Source organism: Spea bombifrons, chromosome 2 (assembly GCF_027358695.1).
Source record: "Spea bombifrons isolate aSpeBom1 chromosome 2, aSpeBom1.2.pri, whole genome shotgun sequence".
NCBI classification, from domain to species: Eukaryota; Metazoa; Chordata; class Amphibia; order Anura; family Pelobatidae; genus Spea; species Spea bombifrons.
This window is the reverse complement of record NC_071088.1, coordinates 107,553,493-107,575,324: the sequence shown is the minus strand read 5'-3', so window position 1 is coordinate 107,575,324 and position 21,832 is coordinate 107,553,493. Positions and strand designations below refer to the sequence as shown.

Below are 21,832 nucleotides of genomic sequence, written 5' to 3'. Positions count from 1 at the left end.
CTAACCCTCTAATTCTGGAGTATGATATCTTGTTTTTTCATTTTTCCTCTTATCACATGGGTACTGATCACAAGTCTACCAAACTTGTAGAGAATTCTTAGAGATGTAGCCACTAGCAAGAAAACGTGTATGTTGTATGGACAGCAAAAGCTTGCTGATGAGGGAGAGCAATGTGCCACAAGTGTTGTAGCGCGTCGTGGCAGGACCTGGGTATGGCTGCACCTTGCTTTGTATAATAATGCATACCCATCACGGTGGTGTCAGGGAACTTTGTGTATATCAGATGTAGCCATAGTGTTGAAGAAGCCCTTCATGGGAGAATTGCAGTCGTCTGCATTAACTACAGGAAGTCATTAAGTGAGATTGGTTGAGCTTCCCCTTGGCACAATTCCTGCGCTCTATATAAAGCATTCTCACGTTGCTTCAGCAGCATTAAAAGTCACACTGGAAGTTTGGTGCTGTTAGGTGTATGTACCTAACTGGCTACTTTGTATATGTCATGCATGGATAATAAAACAACATTACATAAAGAGAACAAGATAAAGATAAAGATAAAAGATAAAGATAAAACAAAAAGCTTTCTTCAACTAAATTATATATATAAAATAATGAAGCACAGAATGCTTGGAGCTGCACTGTTTGAGTTAACAGTTTGTATAAAATAACATCACAATTAGGCGTATATGGTTGAAATATGGGTCATAATACTTATTATTATGACAGTAGGGTTTTTTTGCCAACAAATATTGCGCCCGTGTGAATGGAGTGGCTTCTGGACTTCATTCTGGGTCAACAAGAAGTTGCACTAGTTAGAAATGCTTCCCAAATTAGAACCAATTTGGGGCAGTCCAGGTTTAATTCTCATAATTGCCTAATATAATTATTAGAACCAGGGCAGATGACAGATATGTGCAGCTGGGGAACAGGCCCTCCAATACTTGACAACCTTTTTAAAACATGTGTAATTTATTCTAACACAAAAGAATTTAATGCTGCTCACATAGAGTTAAAACTAAGGTACGCCATGCTAATAAAACACTTATGTGGGGCCATCAGAGAAAAGTCTTCAGTTTACATTGACTTCCCCTGTCACAACATGTCTACTTTATTTTGGGAAGAAATCAGTACCAAATCTGTAGTAGTGCCTCTTTTTAAGGTTCTCTTTTCTTATTTCCCTAATGTGATCAGTTAATTACAGAGTGTCACTGTCCAGTTCTATAAATAATGCAATGTGCGTCAATATAGTATCAAGAAGAATGTAAAAACTGATATACAGATCTACTCAACTAGGAGCCAGCACGTCATGGGACACATTCACTTTCATAACTAAATGATGTGACGGGTCAGCTTAACTTCCATTACCATCCAAATATATTTAATTGCGTAAAAACTGGCAGCATCTCTTCTTTCTATTTTTTCTCTCTTTAAGTAAACACGCTGAGGAAATTGAATTTCTGTGCTACAGAACAACCATTGCATGCTTGATCCGAAAGTTTTAGCCCGGGATTTATTAAACAAAATGTTTACTTACTTATTTTAGATGTTACTCCCCCACAGTCAACTGGGTATTTGGAAGTGACAGACCTTAATTCAAAAAAAGTGAAATATATTCCGGTTCCCAGGTAAGGATTTATTCTGTAACTGTATTTTGTAATTGCTACAATGTTCCCATGAGTCCAAAATGCTCTGAAGTTTTAATCCTTATAGCCCAAGAGCCACTGAATATTAAATGGACAGTCTAATGTCACACACAGACCCACCCACGAAGAATCCATATTAAAGTACTTTGGAAATACTTCGCATTCTCTTCCAGTCAAAACAACAATAACATTGATTTATCTGATGTATACCACCAACTCTGGACTCTGGATTTGGTGGTAAATTTGGCTGCTTGAAAGAACCAAACACTGGCAAGAAAATGCTTGCACTGAGATTACTGCAGATGCTCGAGTATGTGTGTATCTGCAGTATTTCTCAGGAGATGTGTTCATCTGAACTCCTGCAATCTAAATCGCTAAAGGAAAAGGAGAGCAAATTCCATAAATGCATTTTTATACCAAAGAGAAAAAAATAACTTTTATTCAAAGGTCACACTCAGCTATCATATGCATTAATGTGAATATGATGGCTGGAGTGTCCTTTAAAAGAATATATGACTCACATTTGAATGATTTATAGAATAAACAAGATTCTTTTTTTTCATCCATTCCTGGGAGCTTCTTAAGAAACAATCACATACAAACACCGAATTTGACCATTTTAAGAACCATTTGACCCATTTAGTCTACCCATTTTTTTCCTGCTTTAATGCCTCAGACTCTTCATCACTCTTGATCTCGTCTTAGATTCAGGATAGCTATATAACCTTTAAATTCCCTTACCGAGCTAGCATCTACCACTTCTGCTTGGAGGCTATTTCACCCTAGATTATCTCCCCTCTCCTTATTCTCTCCCTCTTATGCTACCAATGCATCTAGCTATACAACTCAGCACCCTGCTTGCTTTTCTGATGCTGTGTTGCCTGTTCAATTTAAGTCCTTAAGAATAATCACTCCCACGTCCCTCTCTTCTTCTGTTGTCATCGACAGCACAGTACCCCAGTGCCATATTCTGCCTCTGGATTTTCACATCCCAAATTCATTTCCTGAATTGCCACATAGATGAACCTTATAATAATGGATACCACAAATCCTAGCTTTGAAGACAATGTGCACAAAGAGTTTTAGATGTGAAGCATCCCTCCTGGCATTTCAAATGGCAACAAAAAGGGACAATTTATAGGGTGTATAGTTTTGAGTGGGTTAGGCTAGTATCATGACTTTACTAGACCTATAGATGGGACATTGTGACCTACAGATTTTCTGCTGGTTATGAGCACATTGCTCTGACTAGAGCTGTAGAACGCCGTGATACAACCACCTATAAAAGAGGGACACCAGAGAAGAAAAATGGGACTGCCCCTCTTAAGCTTGCTAGGTATGGTGACATGAATTGGTGCAGAATAGACAATGATTAATACATTTTCACATATCAAGGGCCCCAGCACAATTTAGGTGACTTAATATTAGCGTCTTAAAAATATATAGATCACACCACCACAATAAATATGCCTGCATAGTGTACATAGATAAATCCACTACCAGGAAAATGTTAGTATCACAACATATTTATTAATTGTAACCTTTAAACCTGGTTCTGTTCATTTTGGGTCAGGTGCAGATCTCCCTTTAGTGAATAACCCAACCCGCCTTTCCCTGCACTGAAATTATGCTTGCTTGGGAATGTAGTTTCTGATATGTATATGCAACGTTCTTGAGTTGTGAATACCTCCTTTTGACTTCTTTTCGGAAACAATTTGTATTCTGGTTCTGTGTTTTTTTTACAACACCATATGGACAACCTATTTTACTCTACTTGTCTTAAAGGCTAGAAAAGAGATTACAAAACAATCACACAATTGATTTCCTTTAGGACATTAAAGACACATAAGACTGACGAGGGCAATAGCAACCCCCTTCAAAACCTAAAATAAGACCCCTCCCACAGTTGATTAGCTCGATTCAAATCATTTTACTAGTCAGAGTCTTCTGTGTTTAGAGAGTAAGAGGTCAGCACAGTTTTGTTTAGTCAAAGGTCTATTTTTTTTTTACACAAAATATGTCTCACTTTTATTATTTCTGATCTTGCTTCATAGTCATCATTGGCATTGAGCATATGGCTTATTGAAGTATTAAGTTAGCTATGTTAAATCCTTTCTGCAAATGCATATTTCATTCTTAACCTTTGTTTTAAGTCAAGGATGCAGAAGATACGGTTGCCAGTTGTGGTTGTAATATGTTGACTTACAGGGCTTAGACGATATTGCATTTATTCTTGTAACCAGACTTTGAACCTATTCTGACCTTTTTCCTTAATAACAAAGGGATCAACGAATACTCTCAAAAGAGGATTACCCTTATGGTGGAAGAGAGCAAGGTTTCATACACTATACAGCCTGCAGAAGTTCATTCTTGCAATTTACAATTATGTTCACCCAGCTTTGAAATACAATTAGTTTTCATATTAAACAGAAATACGTTACAGTATATTTAGATGATCAAATTAATAGTGTATTTAATTAGCTTGCCTGTCCTAATTACTTTTGCCCCTTTTTTATCTCGTTCATATTTCCCTAATGATCAGTGCAGCCCACTAACAGTCTTTAGAGCAATCATCTTTTAGTCTTTGCTTCTCCCCTCAAGCACCAAATTATATTGTAAGCTTACAAGAGCAAGCCCTATTATCCTTCTATACCAGTATGTTCTAGAATGTCTTATCTCATTTTAAATCGTCGCTTATTTTTACTACCCCCTATTGTAACTGTGCTGCAGAATATGTTGGCATTAAATGAATAAATGTAATATAATCTGCACTTGCATCACTGCATTCCAAGTTTTCCTGAAATCATTCCTTGGACAATAGTTGCCAGATAGAATCCAAATCATAGCCACAAATATTCCAGCATGTGAACCAATGTTTTAATGATCTGATTTAGCAGAATTTGGCTTTTGAATTCATCAGTATATTTCAGGAACTGAAAGGCTGCCCCGTCCCACTTATTATGAGCTGCTAGTTGCAGCTGAACATGGTGAGAAGGATGCACAAGAAACCTCACAGCAATTTCACACTGACTTTAATAGGTATAGTTTGGCAAATAGTGAATTGGCAGAATTGTTCCTGCCAAATTTAGCAGCTTGCTAGTTTTGGGAGCAGATCCAACAGAATAGATAATACAGTGAATGAAAGTCAATGTGGTTAAGCGCTACAGGTTTCTAACCATCACCCTTAATAATATGCAACTCACTTTTGTGTTAAAAAAAAACCCTATCCACAACTTAGTTTAAAAAACAACAATAGTGACCGAGGAGCACTAAAAACGAAATAATAAAGATCAATTGAATGCCGGTTTTTAAAAAGTATACCCAGAAAGAAAAAAATACAAAGAGTGTTAGGAAGAGATCTGGCAGTTAGATAAAAGTCCAGACTTTAATATATTGTATTCAGCTATTAGCGTTATACTAGCCAGATGCAACAGTATCAATCACAAACACAGGTATTGGCGCTACTGAATGACAGAGACGAGATAGGATTACTGGGTGCTTAAAACTCTATTGGCTGATAAATTCTTTGAAAAGACAGAACCCTATCTGATAAAACATAACCTTTATTAAGATTCAACTAAAATAGAGATCAATGCGGGTTAATCACATGAAAAAAGGCAATTTGTCCCTCATTACCTGCATCTGAACAAGGCATAGTTGTATCCCTAGTGGTTGCTAATTAGTCCTGCGGAGCTGCAGCTACAGGCCCTATAACCTCAGACACAGCAATCCTGTATAACTCCTTCTGTATATCTATTCACAATCTGCACCCTGTCTCTGTATATCTTGTTCACTACCTAAACCCTGTCTAATATATCCAGAGGAGCGAATTCAGGGGATTTCTAAGTTGGAAGCATAGCATTGTACAAAATGTCTTGGTATATCTCCTTCAGCATATCAAGACATTGTGGACAATGCTATGCTTCCCATTTTGTGGGGACAGTCTGGAGAAGGCGCTTTTCTATTCCAGCATGACTGACCCCAGTGCACAAAGCATAAAGACATGGATGAAGGAGTTTGGTGTGAAGAATTTACCTGGCCCCTAGAAGCAGGCCTATCTCCGTGCAAAATGCATCTTCTGTGCAGAAGATTACATGTCTGTAGTCCAGGGTCCATAAGGACATGGCACTTTGGGATGAGTAAATGTTTGTATTTAGGAGGCAGTTATATATTGTTTGCCATTGTGTATGTACAGGAAAGATTGTTAAAGTTTAGTTAAAGAATGGGGTCCAGCCCTGGATCTTGCATAAGCCTAGCAATGTCTCGCCTCTAGTGCAAGTGTCTCTTACACCTAAAGATTATCACCAAATCCTATATATAGGTGAATGGTTATTATCTGCTTTCTATGAGTATAATGAGCTTCTACATCCTCTTGGTATATTGCTCAGAGGATAAGTTACTCTGTCAGCGGACAGCCTAATTGGCTTTTTTGTTGTTGTTGACCTAAATATCCGTGTCTGAACATCATCTTCCCCTGAGTGAAACACTTGACAGTGTCTTATAAGTGTTCTTTTTTTGATTAACACCCTGCAGCAAATGGTCACTGTCATATCATATTGTGTGAAGAGGGACATCAAATCATGTCGTTTGTATATGGATTCATCTTTTCTCTATGGAACTCAAATACTGAAGGGCGAAGTATATGTAATAAAAAATCTGGAACATCTGCCCTCAGGGTATATGCCCTAAAAATGTTTGCACAAGTTTAAACAGGCAAAAGTAGGAAACACAACAAGTCTCTTGCTCATCATTCCCTTAAAAATCCAATGAATGGAGAGAGACTTTTATATATGTGTTTGGCAATATATTTGTAGCCAGCAAGAGATGGAAGCTGCTATAATTAAAGATGTATTCATGCTCCGTTTTGGTTTATTTTAGTAGCTCATTAAGCTGGAGGGCTAAGCAACACTGCTTAGTGAGTTTGATAGAAACACTATGCCGAGACAGGCCGTATACTGGAAATTATACAGAAAAAAAGCCGTGAATCCCCATTGCAACCACTGGAATGTTTGTGATTATACGACATTTAGCATTTTGTACCAGAATTGCTCTTTATAACCCCTCTAAATCTTTAACATGTAACATACGATGGGTTCATGCAAGCATATGCCAAGGGTAACCGTAAGTCCCTAATAAGAAAGAAAGGAGATATAAAACTAAAATGTCTTAACGCAGCAGCTACAGGTTTAGTGTACGGTAGGTTTTTATGCTCCATTTAATAATATGAATCTCTTATAGGCATCAAATTAAATTTAAAGTATACGAATGAACCACTCGCAGAATGGCATTTTGCAGTTCAGTACACTAAGCAATTGTGTTTATGTATTAAAAATATGGGCAGACTAGTGCAGATTTCATGTGGCCAGAGATGTACACTTGTTTAGGGGGTGTGGATACAGGTGAGGCTTTGACAAGACTTTTTATATGACTCTGTGACTTATTGATAGCTATTTATGTACCCGAGTACAGTAGCTAAAAGGCAGATTCATTTTATTGACATAGTTTACTTTATAAAGCCATTCCCTGCCTTTTTTCTACACATTATTTTGATCTTTAGGGCTGTAAAGCACTGTGGCACACTCATATCCAAAACAGATGAGATCCGAGAACAAAGGGTCCATAAGATTAATTTGGGGGGTTTGTCAGTTTGCATGACCTAGATCTTAACTCTGCACTTAACTTTCTGCGGTTTCACTGAAAAACAGGCCAAGCAATTCAGTAAATGTTTTTAAAAGCTGTACACCTGACAGTACTACTTAAACGTTACAATTCTGTTTATTGTAGACCAACATCCGTGTCTCCATACACATCCTGGCTGTCCAAAATATCAGACACTGATATTCTGCTTGCGTCACTGGGAAGCAAAGGTGTTGTTACTGTTGATGTGGGAGGTTCTGTCCGGTTGTGGGAAACTGGACTAGACAGCATTCAGCGTTCATTGCTTGAGTGGAAGAACATGATTGGAAAAGACGATGGCCGCCCTATGCAGGTAAGGTCCGAAGGTTAATACCATATTTAACTCTACACATTTACTGTAAGTTCACTAGAATTTCCTTCTAAAATAATGTTCAGAGAACACTTAAGAGATTTAGTGAACTAACAATTGAACTTTGTGGTTGCCTATGGGCCTCTACATATGAGTATCACCACCTTCTGCAAGCAGTAGCATACACAACGTCTTCGTGGAGCAGATTGAAATAAGTATTTACTGCATGGTGAAATGTTCTGCTTAAGCTTGCATTAGAGAGGATGCACTGATGTTGTGGCCTGGATTAGGACCAAGCTGTTTTGCATCACTAGAAATTGGAGATACCAAAAACAATTTCACCATCTAGTGTCTGAAATGTGAATGTATTATCGTGAAATTACTATTTTTGTAGAGCTGTTATGATTAGGGTAGAGTGAAAATAACAATAACATCAAAATTGACAATTACATTAAGATATACTGGTACAGAAAGAGAAATAGGACCTTGCTTCTAGCTTTTGGTTGGTTCTAGAGGCAACACTGGATATAAATCCGGATACCCTGCAATGGCAATGGGGAGATGCACAGGGTTTTTATTTTTTAATATACAAACAAATGCGTATTAAGTTTTGATGGTGTGATAGGACTTATTTCTGTACATAGCCAAGTAGCATGGCTTCGATGCCACTTTCTGTCCTATAACGGTGAATTAGTAAAAGCAGAGCGCCCTCTTCTGGACATAAGCAAGGTCTCGATCATAGAAGTTGATAGGGGAGAGAGGAGGACAGAGGAGGGTGTTATATTTGGAAACCTATTTTTGGGTTGCAAAGTGGAAATACATTATTGATTTTTTTATTTGATGAGGCATAGAGCAGAGGTATAAGAAAGAAGCCTGAATGTGTAGTATAGGAAGTTCTCAGGTAAACATAATTAACTATACTTGACTTTGTATGTTTTTTTGTAAGAGATGATTATTATAAGAAGACACTGTGCATTGTTAGAATGCGTTATATGAGGTAACACTTTAAAAGGTTACCTCATTCCTGTGTTATATAGAAGAAATAATAATAACAAAGGAATTACAGTGACAACCATAGGAAAATATCAGATCGTAGATAAAAAAAAAAAAATAAAAAAATACATCATTTAACCCAGTACCAAAACCCTTTTTTGTTATTATTACATTTCTAATGCTCTTTGTTAAGTCTTTTAAAGCTTACATTTCTCAGCGGTGCCATCCATCAAAAGCATAGCCAGGACCTTGCTTGCAATGTTTCCTTCATTTCCTATAATCCTTTACTAAAAGTTGTGCGGATTGTTTCAGATTGTACAAGAAGCTGTAGCACTAAAGACGGTTTACCACCGTGTAGTTCTACTTTAAAGGAAGTACCGCAAACATCTTAACGGGAAGCACTAGTTTAAAGCATGTGATACAAGAACAAAATAGCAGCTCTCACACACAGCATAGAATATAAATTACAATATTACTTATTACTTAAGATGAACAAAGAAATATAATAAGTAGGTTGTATATACCTGTAAGAATCAGATCCCCTTTAAGTCTATGGCATTCGTAATGCTGTAGGTCATTGCGATGCACCCATCACTGAAAACCAGACTCCTATAATGGTGATGTCAGGACCCGGGATTCATTAATGGTCCTTGCACCTCATAGTTTTGCTTTGTGTCCAGATTGTGACACTATACCTATTTCCCAACCATCCACCAGTGGCCATTTTCCTGTCATTCATACCTCTTTTCCCGTTTTCCAAGTGACACTTTTTCCCTTTCCTTCTCCATCAACTCATGCCCCATGTCCAATCGTGTGTTTTTTTTGTCCTGTTCTCTGCCCTCTGTGTTCATTCTCATGTTCAACCTTCTGTCCTAGTGTCCATTCTTATGTGCCGCAGGTCCAGTCTCATATTCCAGTGTCCACCCCACAGCCTAGTCCGTGTTCCCCCTTGTGCCAGTTTCTTCTTCTTCCCTCTCCTTTTATGTCCCACTTCTAGTGCTGCATTGTTTTGTGGGCCTGCAGGACTTCAGTGTGGTTTATTATGTATTTATTGTTGGTTACTCGGCCCTTGCACACGGGGTTGCAGCAAACAGAGCATTGGCAAAAATAGCTAACAGTATAGTCGGTGCAGCAGTATCAAGAGGACTGGCCCCATAAACACTGCAGCCATACCCCACAATAGTGGTCCTGTGTATAAATAGCAGTTAACCAGTTTGTGTGCGTCCTGCAAAAGTCAAGTGTTTCTGGGGTCCTCATACTCTAGGGATGAAACCGCAGCCTTGGATCCCAACTTTATACTCCATGCCAACTTGAGGACAATCCTGTGCCACCTACCTGTGCTCCCCTCACGTCCCATGAAGAGTGGGTGGAATAATCTCTGGGAAACCAGTCCTAGAAGATTTTGCTTACGTTTTCATTATTTGGTTCTTACCTGTTACAATTCCTGTGATATCACTTCTTTACAATTTTACTGGGATCAAAGTAAACTTTGGGGCGAAAAGAAATGCGTGCAGAATGTGATTAAGAGTCCTCTGGGCTTCTAGCATGGTACCAGCTCAGGGCCCACCCATACTCATAATTTATCCAGGGGGCATATAGTATATGCCTTCAATGGATCTTATATGTCATCAAATTCTATGTGTTTATGTAATGCTTGCTGTGGTCTGGGATCTATGAGCAGTAGACTATGCTGTGGTTAATTCTGCTCTGACTGCCTTTGTTGTTTCCAACAAAAATAAAAACCTCCTGCTCAGATGGATGTTTTACAATCCAGCACTTTTAATCCATTTTTTAACCTAAATTTAGGTTTAACAATACATTTATTGTGGTTAATGGAAGAAACAAGTCATGTCATTTAAGAATATAACATTTACGGACAGGGGCGGACTGGCCTAACAAAAAGGTTATATTAAAAAGGCCAGTCCAGGCGACAGGGTCACACAAAGCAATGTCGCCCCATGGTGAAAGTTTAGCAACAGCGGAAATGTGTATGTTAGAGTGAATGCATATGTGTAAGAGTGTGTTTGTACGAGTGTATATGTATAAGTGTATGTTAGCATGACCGTATAAGTGTTTTAGCATGACTGTATATGTGTACATGTCTGTTTTAGTGTGTGTAGCATTAGTATGTATGTGTGTGCGTAAACATGTGTCCCATATATGGTGAAATTTCATATGAACATTTTTTGCATTATTCAGGCTCGGTTCCAACCCGTTACACGAGTCACGAGCCACAGTAATATCAAGAACTATGTGTTTTCTTGTTTGTCTTATTTGTGACTAATGTGTTCTTTTAATATACTGTGGTTTGTCTCTATTATGATCAAAAATATTGGGTGCGGACCCCACAAATGTGCCGTGTGCACAGTGATGGTGACATGAAGTATGGGGATGGTAATCAGTTATTCTGGAGCTAGTATTCAATTATTTCCAGGGCTGCCCCCCCCCCCCAGTCCTGTTTTCAGATTACTACTTATAACATGCGTTGGTTACTTGTACTTTAGAACTGTCTTTGTCAATTACAAATTTGTCCACAGGATGGCACTGGTGAGTTACCTGAAAAACCATATGAAAACTAAATTGTGACTTGAAAATATATAAACAAACACTATGTATCTATGTATCTGCAAATAAACACTGACCAATATAGCACCCAAAGGACGATTTTACAGTTTGTTTGCCTTGTTCTGGATGGAGAGTTATAAACCAACAGGGCTTTTCAGCTGTTACTTCATTGCTTGCAATCAACAGCTAAAGCAAATATTATTGGGCACCTACAGATACACCGGCAATATGTCTTTTTTTTTTTTTGAGAACACGTCCTTTGCATAGGGCGCTGGAAACTCTAGGACTCTTAGGTTCGGAAAGCCAACGTGACTTCCCATCTGTTTCTGTGCTACCCTATACAATAGCAATACCCTATAGCAACTTTGATAATTAATCAATGTTCTTTTGGACCAGTATAGCTATGTCTCTTTTTTTATATATTCATATTTTATATGATGTTATAATCCATAGGGCTGTACAATGGGGGCCCCCCTTACTAAAAGTATTCAGCAATATTTAAATTGCTTACTTAACAATGTGATTGAAATCCTTTGTGTGTTATCTGTTCCAATATGTGTCATTTAAAGTAATTGCATTGGTTCCATCACATGATTAGCTATCATTAAACATAGTCCCTTGCAGTTTTTTGGCATGCTCTGATCTTATGATAGAATCATAGTGTTTACAGGCTTGCCTGCCACTGTATTAATGGGTACATAGCCGGTCTGTTAAGGACCAAAGTAAATAGAAATATGAGAGCTGCGTGAGCTGGCAGTGCCATCACAGTAAAGGATTTCTGTTTGTATGGCACACAGACAGGGCCTGACCTTGCAAGTCTGAGAACATTTTGCCAGATAGCAGCCTTATACAAATACATCCATGGCAAAGGCTATGATGAAATGAATAATAAAGTAGCCTTATGCATCAAACCCTCTGTTTCTGGATATCCTTAGTTTTGTGAATATATATATTTTGGAGTTCTGTTCAAAGATCTTCTGTTTTGGTCATTTTAATGTGTTAAGAGTGTTTGATTTCGACTTAATGGGATAGTCCTGTAGCAATACAAGTTTTTTTGGAACATTAAATATAGTGCTTACAAACTGTGATTGTTGTCAATCATGTGATATTTTTAGTGAGTTTAATTTCTCCAACACCACTGATTTATTATGGCAATGCTATTAAAAAATTTCCTCCATAGACATTCGTTTGTCAGCATTTCAGAGGCTGGGTGATTATGACTGAGCCATTCTATTGTTTACCTCAGACAGTATGATATAAAGTCCGACATGTTTTTATCTTGGACATAGAAATGGCTAATTGGTTGTCTAAAACATTATAATATGTAAGATTATTAATATGTAATAAAGAATTGTTTTAACAACGAAAACAGTACAATATTTTGAAATGGGGTACTAGTAATTAAAACAATGGGGGTTCCCCTTTACTTCTCACAGCTTTTAGAACCTTGTCATGTTGTAGAATTATCCTAATTTGTACCGATAAGCTAATGTTATTATCAAATGAATGGATGTCTTTCTTCAGCAGAAAGCCAATGTTTTTGGCAGGCACCAGCGGTAACTTGAGAGATGAGAAAGAGATGCCGTCAGCCTTTGAATGTCCTAGTGGTTTTTACTGTGGCCGAGTTTCATTTTTGCAGAGTGAAAGCATAGGAAAAGATTTTGTTGAATAATGCGGTTATGAATCCTGTAGCCATGTTAAAAAGGCCATAGCTGGGACATCATCTGTTTAGAACAAAACATACACGTGGTGAAATGACATGACACTGTTTCCAGTGACTATTGCTATAACAATCAGATGTATTAAGCAGTGCTGTCACAATAGATAGTTGGATAATAATAATAATAATTGGAACCTGTTAAATACTTCGGGCAAAGTAGAGTAAAACTGAAAGAATAATGCTATTTTGTCTGCTGGGGAAGTGAGCAATAGCTCCTCACTCTCCAGAATACCTCTGCTGCCAGAAATATCTTAACACTTTCATAATTTTAATTGAGCTTCTGTCCCAAAGATATTAACAAGGTTTCAACCCTGGAAACATAAACGTATCTATTTACAATGTGCAATCGGCTAACCAGTTGCCGTCCCAGCCGTGATATTTTATCATCGCTACATGAATCATACATAACACATTGTTCAACCAAATAACCAGAGGCATGAACGGTAATCGGATTATTTACAGCGGACTGACCAAACTACTGCACCTGGTGTATTGTGTGAGCAGCGCACAGACCCTCGCAGCATTGCTTTGGGAATCTTTTTCTTCTAACATAATAGCATGCCAGTTGCCTAATCAAACATTAAATCATAGTTGAAATGTGCCAATGCCATTTCAGCACCAACTTTAGCTTGGGGGTAAAATACAGGTATCTGTTACAGACCCCTCCTGCATAGGGGGTGATGAGATCAGAAACCAGGAAGGTCACGTGACTTTTTATAGGAGCCCAGACAACAAAAGACCTTTATATCTCATTACCTTCGTAAAGGGGAACAGCCTTCGGGGGCTTTCATTAAAGTATTTACAGTAATTTTATATAATTGACCAAGGTACCGCGGATGTGTAGGCACGGAGGAATGTGGCTGCCTGAAGACGGTGCTCGGTTTTTATGAAGAGCGAGGTTATTAGTTGTTTTAATATGCACCTTTTATAGTGATTCTCATAACTCTATACAATACTTAGCCAAGTGTACTTAATAGAAATTCCATCAAGCACAATGAAGCAGCTGCAGGCAGATGGGCCTCTATTCCTCCCTGAACTTCCTCCAATTCTTCTCTTTTTCTAGATTGAATTGATGGAGTTCAAGTACTACTAGGGGATTTAGTCAGCTAATTTAGACATAACTACTGCATTCCGATGTGCTGATGTCACCGTTCTTAGTGACGGAGTGTGCTGATCACGTGCCAACCCATGGGATATAGTACTGCACCTGAGGAAACAGAAGGCAGTGTTGTTGATAGCCACATTGTTCTGATCAGCTAAATATTGCCAGGGGACTGTTTATCTTTTACAGAGCTATAAAATAACTGGCAGTTATTCCCTGATACCCCATGTGGATTCTGCCTGAAACCTAATAAGTGACTGATGAGTAAGGGAGAAGTGCTTAGACACGAAACTTCAGACATGTCCTTCAGTGACAACAAGCTAATGATTGAGCCAAACAGACCATTGCTAAATAATAACACAATGACACCATTTATACCTGGGATGAACTGGGAATTAAAATCTGCACAAGAACTTTCAAGCCAGCCGCTGATGAATGACATGTGTGCCTTCCAGCTACATGAAGGTGCACGCTGCCCTGATGCACTTTTGCAGATGGTGGAGGCACGCTAAAGGACGGGGCCAGCCGGGCAGTAAAGGTGATGGGAGGCCCGATGCCCGTTCCAGGCATGGTTTACACCGCAACAAAAATTAAAATGCACATAATGGACTTCCTTATCATATTACCGGTATATGTGGACATATGTTTTTAGGTTCTTTATACTTAAATACCCTCCAACGTTTCAGATATTGAAACCTGGAGCCTTTTGTGAGGGGCATGGCTTAAAGGAGGAAACCTAATGCTGGGTTATGTCCAGGTGCACACCTTCACTATATCGCAAGGAGACCAAGTAGAAGATTGATTTCACAGCTCAGATCAAAGGATCTCCCCAACTGGCTTAAGATACCCATAGCCTGCAAAAGCAGGGCAATGCCCCAAAATTGGCACTGTTCTACTGAAAACAGATCACTTCGGAGAAACTTTTCTTAACATTAACTTATGTCTGCCCTGTTGTTGTGGATTAGCAAGAAGAGTTCTTCTAATTCCCTTATCGCCCCGGAATAGTTTCAAAATGGCTTTCTGGCCAAATTACAAAAAATACGTTTTGTGGAGGCTGCTATTGATATATTTGGTGTCCAAATTTGACATAATTCTGTAGGGGTCACTATAAATCACTAATATAATCCAAATAAAAAGCAATAAACAGTTATGTTTTGCTAGTGGAGTTTCAGAACAGGAATAAATATTGTTTTCTATTGTATGGTGCCAAGAAAGTACTAAAACCTTTTCACTCCCCCAAAAAACTTACCTCATTGTAAACTTTGACTGGAACACCCATAACTCAACTTGTATCATCTTTTCCATCTCAGATCATTGTGCAGTTTTCTTAAATCCAAGTATCAGCAGTAAGATTTTGAGACATTATCAACTCATAATCATGGTTTTGCCATACTTACTGTAACTCACATTTTTGTTAATAAATACAGACGCTCCAATGACTAAGTCCAGCAAAGTGGACGAAACACGTCAGTGACTACTACTCTATTGAGACTTTTGTTTTGGTTCTGTCTCATGGAAGAATGTACTACTTTTAAATTTGGAATTAGAAATAACAAGTAAATTAGTTTTTGATTTCATGTATGGTCTCTCTCACTGTTCTTTACAGCAACAATATGTTTTAAGCCAGTTTGGGAATTTGTTCTTTTTTGTTATATGTATAACCCAGGGCTTGACAAATTTGTTGTGAATCTAGGCGCCAGGTAAAAAAGTTAGGAGCCAGGATTTTTTTAAACTAACACTTGGTCAGGAGTGATCCGATCATCATCAGCCCACTTACTAAACTCACAGCGCTTGACCTGGAAGCACCCTGGACTTTCAGGTCAGTGCTGTTTTTTTATTTATTAATTTTTTAATTTAATTTTTTTTTTAAACTCTTTCGATGCTGATGTTCCATTGTAGCACAGCATTGATTGATATTTAGTCCCCACAAGCTTGTGGGGACAAATGTTAACCCCTGCAATGCCACGAATGTGTCATACACAATTGTGGCATTGAAGGGGTTAACGCTGCACTGTCGCTCTCATGGAGCGATCAGGCAGCTGGGGGGTGTTGGGTCCGGTCCCCACAATTGTGTGGGGACCCAATCAACACACAACCCCCTTCCCTGAAGCTGCCTGTGGCAGCTGAAAACACGATTGCTGGTTTTGCGTGGGAGTGATCTCAGGCTCGGGGGCGGGCTCTGAGTGGCTGTGCTGTCTGCCCAGACTCCTGGGCAGACAGCAGCAGCAGCGCCCCCGTGTGGTGACTCAGCCTCTTACATCCACAATTTTTTCTGGGTGTAAGAGGCTGACAAAACCTAGGCGCCAGGACAAAATTCTCTGTCGCCATGGCGACCTGGCACCTGGGATTTGTCGAGCCCTGGTATAACCATACACATACATATATACCTACAAAATCCCTGACTTTGTGCAAGTGTCCCTGGAAGAATTGATGCTATTTTGAAGGCAAAAGGTGGTAACACCAAATGTTGATTTGATTAGGTTTTTCTTCTGTTCACTTTGTATTTTATGAAATTATAAAAATTATTAACAACTATTTTTGAAAGCATTCTTTCTTTACAGTATTTTATCACACCTGCGTAAAACCTTTGCAAAGTACTGTTTCTACATAACTTTCATTGAGTAACCAAAGAGTTTTATTGGAATTCTGGCGTGCTTGTGGGAGGAATGTTTATTTCTGTGTATATCTCAACAAATCAAATGTATCAACTTAACCACCAAGCAAGTTCAGCCACTGAATGCCGTTACACAAAGTAATTCATGATGGAATGTTCCTAGGTGTCTAGTCTAAGCACACTGTAGGTTCCACTAGCCTCATCCCCCATTTTCCATAGTGTAAAGTGTAAAAAAGTTTGGAGGGAACAAGAGATTTCCCACGTAACCGGCTCATTGAACAGTGGCAGAGGGTTTCCTACCACTAAACCTGCTGCCCTAGGCCTATGTCTAGTTGTCATAGGCAGGAATAAGCCAGAATACATCAATACCGCTAAAAAGACTATTGCTCTTAAGCAAACTGCAAGGAGACCTATATGAGTTTTCCACTCTCTTTTGTGTATAAGTAAAAATATATAGCTCCCAAATATAGTTACCAAAACTAGTGCTTGCTGCTTAATCTGACAGGTATCAACTTTTATTGGACTTGTCTTCAGTATCTTATATTACCACACCAGTCCTAACTGATAACTGTCTCCAGTTAAGAGATCCTACTATTACATTTTAATTAGGCCGGCTCAGCCAGGCGCAGAAAAGTGATACAGCAACCAGAGATTCTTGAAAGGTAAAATGTTGTGTTTTGAAATGAAAGCACTAAAAAAGATGGACTTCCAGAAGATGAAGCTCTGTTAAGTAAAACCATTTTAGAGGTGCCTCCTTGAGGGCTCCAAGTCTGCATTCCATGTATTTTTGGCCAATAACTTAAACTGCAAAGCACTTACCACGTGAGTCCATTACATAGAGTTTGGGATCAGGTATCTGGAGACTGAGTGCAGTAAAGGCTTTTTAAGGTAAAGTCATTCATCACGTTTGCTTTCTCTTTGCAAGGATAATGTATAATTTGGATAATGACTGTTAATCTGGCACTGAAAATGTCTCTCATCAGACCCAACCCCATACATAAAATATCTCTTTACAGTAATGACGTTAAGTTCCACTGCGTGTATAAATACAAGTCATGGGGATGGGGTTTTATGCGCACACTTGAATAAAACCTGTACAGAGCATTTATTAGTACTCCTGCTGCCTGCATGTTAAAATATGTTAAATAAAGTCTGCATTTTATTCTTACACAATTGATCTTCCTGATTGACGATTAACCATTTGAGTGCCAGCTACACATGAGAGATGAATGGCAGCAAAGTGGATTCAGAAAGACAGCTACGTAGTAAGGAATAGCTTAAAGCTGTAGCTGAAAACAAAACATTTCTATTTTATTTTCTTTTACCTCTCCTGGCACAATTATGAATGTTAACCCCTTCGAATGTGCCCAGACCCTTTGATGTTTTGAGCACTGTGACCTACATGGGTTGCAGGTGCAAGCAACATGCATGCGAAACCACACATACTAATACATTTACTAAGGGGTGAAGGTTTTTAAGAAAATTATTTTTTTTAAATTATCTTTACAATTAGGTTTGAAACGTATGGGAAATTGTGGAAGAGATCATCATTAAGGTTATATGATGTATGTATGATGCCAGATTTGCCCTACACAAGGAAACTATGAATACCTTCTCCTGAATAATTTGTGGTTTATGAGGTCGTTACCTAACTGTAACTATAGCAAAACTATGAAAACGGTCCTGGCCTCTAGGAGGGAAATTTATAAATGTGACCGATCATATATTCCCTTACTACCTCTCCTAAATTTTCTTCCTGTCATTCTGCAGTCACCCTATATTTACTTTTATTAAACACTTCAAATTCTTCTGTCACACATGCCATTCTTTTGTCTCATCTGTAAAAAAACTGTCTAAATTTAGGGTGACCTTTCAGCCCTTTAGTCTTTCTTGTTTATGGCCTCTGACCCCGTCCTATGCTTCGGTTTCTACGTGTATATATAATTGAAACAGGCAGGTTGATGCCTCCTGCTCTAACTTACTGCTTTTCCTAAGTCTGTATCCAAACAAATGTGAAATACTGGAGACTCAATCTATGTTGCTGTCCTCTTGCTCTAGGGATAACAACTTGAAAACCATTGTTTTAAAACGGAAGCTTCATATCTGGGTATTGTGTTTTAAGATTTTTAGCATAAATTGTTAACGATAATTGGTAACCTGCCTTTACCAATAAAGTATTTATTGAGTTAGATACTTGATCTACTGCTTCTTAGAGTAAGGCACAAGAAAAGCATACCGTCCCTTCCATTCAGCTGATTTCTGCTGTAAAACAGGCTAGAATTATTTAAAAACATACAAAAAATGGACCTGATGCATGTTGGGAAATAGCTCTGAGTCCAAGGCAGATTACTGAAAATCTGGTATTTAAAAAAACAGGAAAACCAAAGATCCATTTCATTAACTATTTACTTGTTTATCATATTCTGAAGAAGCCCAGTTGGTATGGTTATCTCATCTGCATGCCCAAAGTGCCATGTATAGACAGCTGATGTATTTCACTGTTTCTGATCATGCTCAGTAATTCTGGCATGCTTGAAATGTAAACAGTTATATATACAATACCCTAGCTATCTCTTTTCAGCTGATTGTACAATGGGAAGTTTTTGGTCCATTACAAGACAAAAAAAAACAATGAATGAGCTGGTCACAAGGCACTTACAATGATAGCAGACTAAATAGATATTGTATTGGAATCCTTTGACGTGATATACATGTTACCAATGCATCTTTTTTATTTTAATCATTTAGTTTTTTTCCCTCCAAATGTATTAATTTAACGTTACTTTATTCTAACTCAATGTTAATAAATATCTATCTACATTTGATTAAGAGGGTTCAAGGTGCCAGACATCTAAGATAAGAATATAAGAGGCCAGGAATTTAGATTAAGCCGTTTGAGTCTCACACTTCACATACATGCTTATGTTAACACACACACTTAACTCACATTAACACACGCTAACAAGCTAACCCACATACACGTTCATGCTTACACATACATACATACATACATACACACATACTCCCTCCAACACCCTTACCCGCTCATTCTCTTACTCCTCCTCTTACTCCCTTAACTTGCCTGGAGCCTTCTTTCTAGCTGCAAACATTGTGTGAGCAGCTTCACTTTTACCGTAAGATTACATGACATTGTGTGGCATAACTTTGCAGCATTCCTGCCACTTTGAATCCAAGCTGCGCCAGCTTTTTTGAAGAATTTTGGACTGCTCCCAGGCCTGCCCTCAATAGGGTCACTTGATGTGCCTGTATTCAGAGGACCATCCTCTTATTTAGACTGCTCATCCCACTTGTCCCTAGAAGTTTTTTTTGCATTGATAATAATAATTAAATGTGTTTACCATGCTCAGGCTGGACCGGCCATCAGGCAAACTGAACAAGCACCTTGTGGGCTCTTGCCTGATGGCACCTTCCACGTAAAGGCAATGCTGTTCATGAAGCAGATCCCGTCCTTTAGTATGAGGCTTCAAGGGTCCGCACACTGCAAACGCCTATGTGTGTCATTTACCAACTGCTGGTCTTCATGTGCTAGTGCTGACTCAGATCCCCGGTTCAGCCCTGACCATAGTCACTATAACTATGTCAGATTTTATTGCCTACCAATATAAAAAGGGCAACAAATTTTAAAGTTATATTTATATCAGACTGACTTTTTATTATTAGTTTCACCGACTACATTCAATGCTTCTTTGCCTATGAGGTATTTGTTATATCAAGTAAGTATGTAGCCAAGAAATTGTATATTAATAAGTAAAAAACATCACTATTACAAATCTAGCAATAATGATTTTTGTGTCTTGGTAGATAAAGATAGCTAGAAATGAATTGAGCTCCTGAATTACTTGTATTCAACATACTTTTGCTATGGGAAAAATCACTCTTTTTCAAGTTGAATTGCCCAATGTGTTCTCAAGTCAAGAACCGAGAATTCTTGGAATGCTCACTTTCATAAACATAGACATATTGCATGATTACTTAATAGGGCTACTGTATGTTTCTTGAGAGCGTTAAGTCTGTTTATTGAAGTTGAGCCAAGCTAAAATCCCAATAATTTGTTTGAGTATGTTGTTTGTCATCTGCTTTCATCTAAAACTGGGAGATTTACCACATTCCCAATCTTTCTTCGCTTTGATTTGCCGGACTAAAAAGCGGTCTCATTTACATCTACTTTATGTACTTATTAAAGTAATTCAATTTCGTGAAATGTGCCAGTATAAGGAATGATTCACATATATCTAGACAGTTGCATTAATAGATGCTATAAATAAACTTTTTAGGCTTTTTAGTATATGCCTGCCGCCTAAAAGAAATTTGGCACGCATTAAAAAAACATAAAAATGTAAATATTTCCCTGTTTGCTGAGCAATTTTTTTTAAAAAAATGCATTTTCATCATAAATTTTAGTTTCATGGTTTGAAAGTTATGTGACGCCTAGCTGGCTAATTACCCGCATACCATCCTTTTAATTTTAACCCTTTAAGAGCAAAAGCAATGCTAGTATTTGAAGCGGTGTACAGAAGTACATTGAGTTTACAAAGGGTTGTAAGTAGGGGGCCAGTATATATCAGGTTTAGGCTTAATTAAGGGCGCTGTGCATTTTAGACAGTTTTTGAAGGATGAAGAGAATGCTTTTAAATATTTGGTAAAACGTATTAATCTTTTAATTTTCATGAACAGATTTTTGGGGCTTGCGTTGTCTTTGACTTACATGGTAGCTGTGGAGACATTTCTAAAAATATTAGTAACAATGCATAGGCTGTTAGCGAGGAATAGATGCATCACTAATCATTCATTGCTTGACATAGCTACCTGTCAGTAGATGGGTAATTTCTCGGTATTTATAAATTATACTGATAATAATACAGTAATAGGGCTAGCTTTGCCCCATGTGCAACTAAGCATACTCCTTAGATCTTCCTCCACCACCATATTTTGCACCAAAATATCCCTGATACTAGAAATAAATAAATAAAAAAAAATAGAGTTGCTTAGAGTACTCATCTCACTTCAGTATCCTGGTTAGGGTTAGCTACCAATGTCTTCTTAACAAGTTCCATTGGCTGCAATTTAGTACTTAAATTGATGATAAAACAGAATGTGGTTCCATGTCTTGGTAAGTATACCAACCTAGCTATGCAGGGCACTCTCAGCATGATTCCAACATGCTAGAATGTAAACCAAAGTTTTGTTTAAT

General features: G+C 38.1%; 1 protein-coding gene across 1 annotated transcript in view; it reads left to right on the top strand.

Moving 5' to 3' along the window:
- Positions 1–21,832, top strand: part of VWA8 (von Willebrand factor A domain containing 8) — a 115,588-nt gene that overhangs the window by 67,996 nt on the left and 25,760 nt on the right. Inside the window, exons 37-38 of the mRNA XM_053455473.1 lie at positions 1,541–1,622; positions 7,425–7,629. Coding sequence (XP_053311448.1) covers positions 1,541–1,622; positions 7,425–7,629 — 287 coding nt within the window. The remainder of the gene's footprint in view (positions 1–1,540; positions 1,623–7,424; positions 7,630–21,832) is intronic.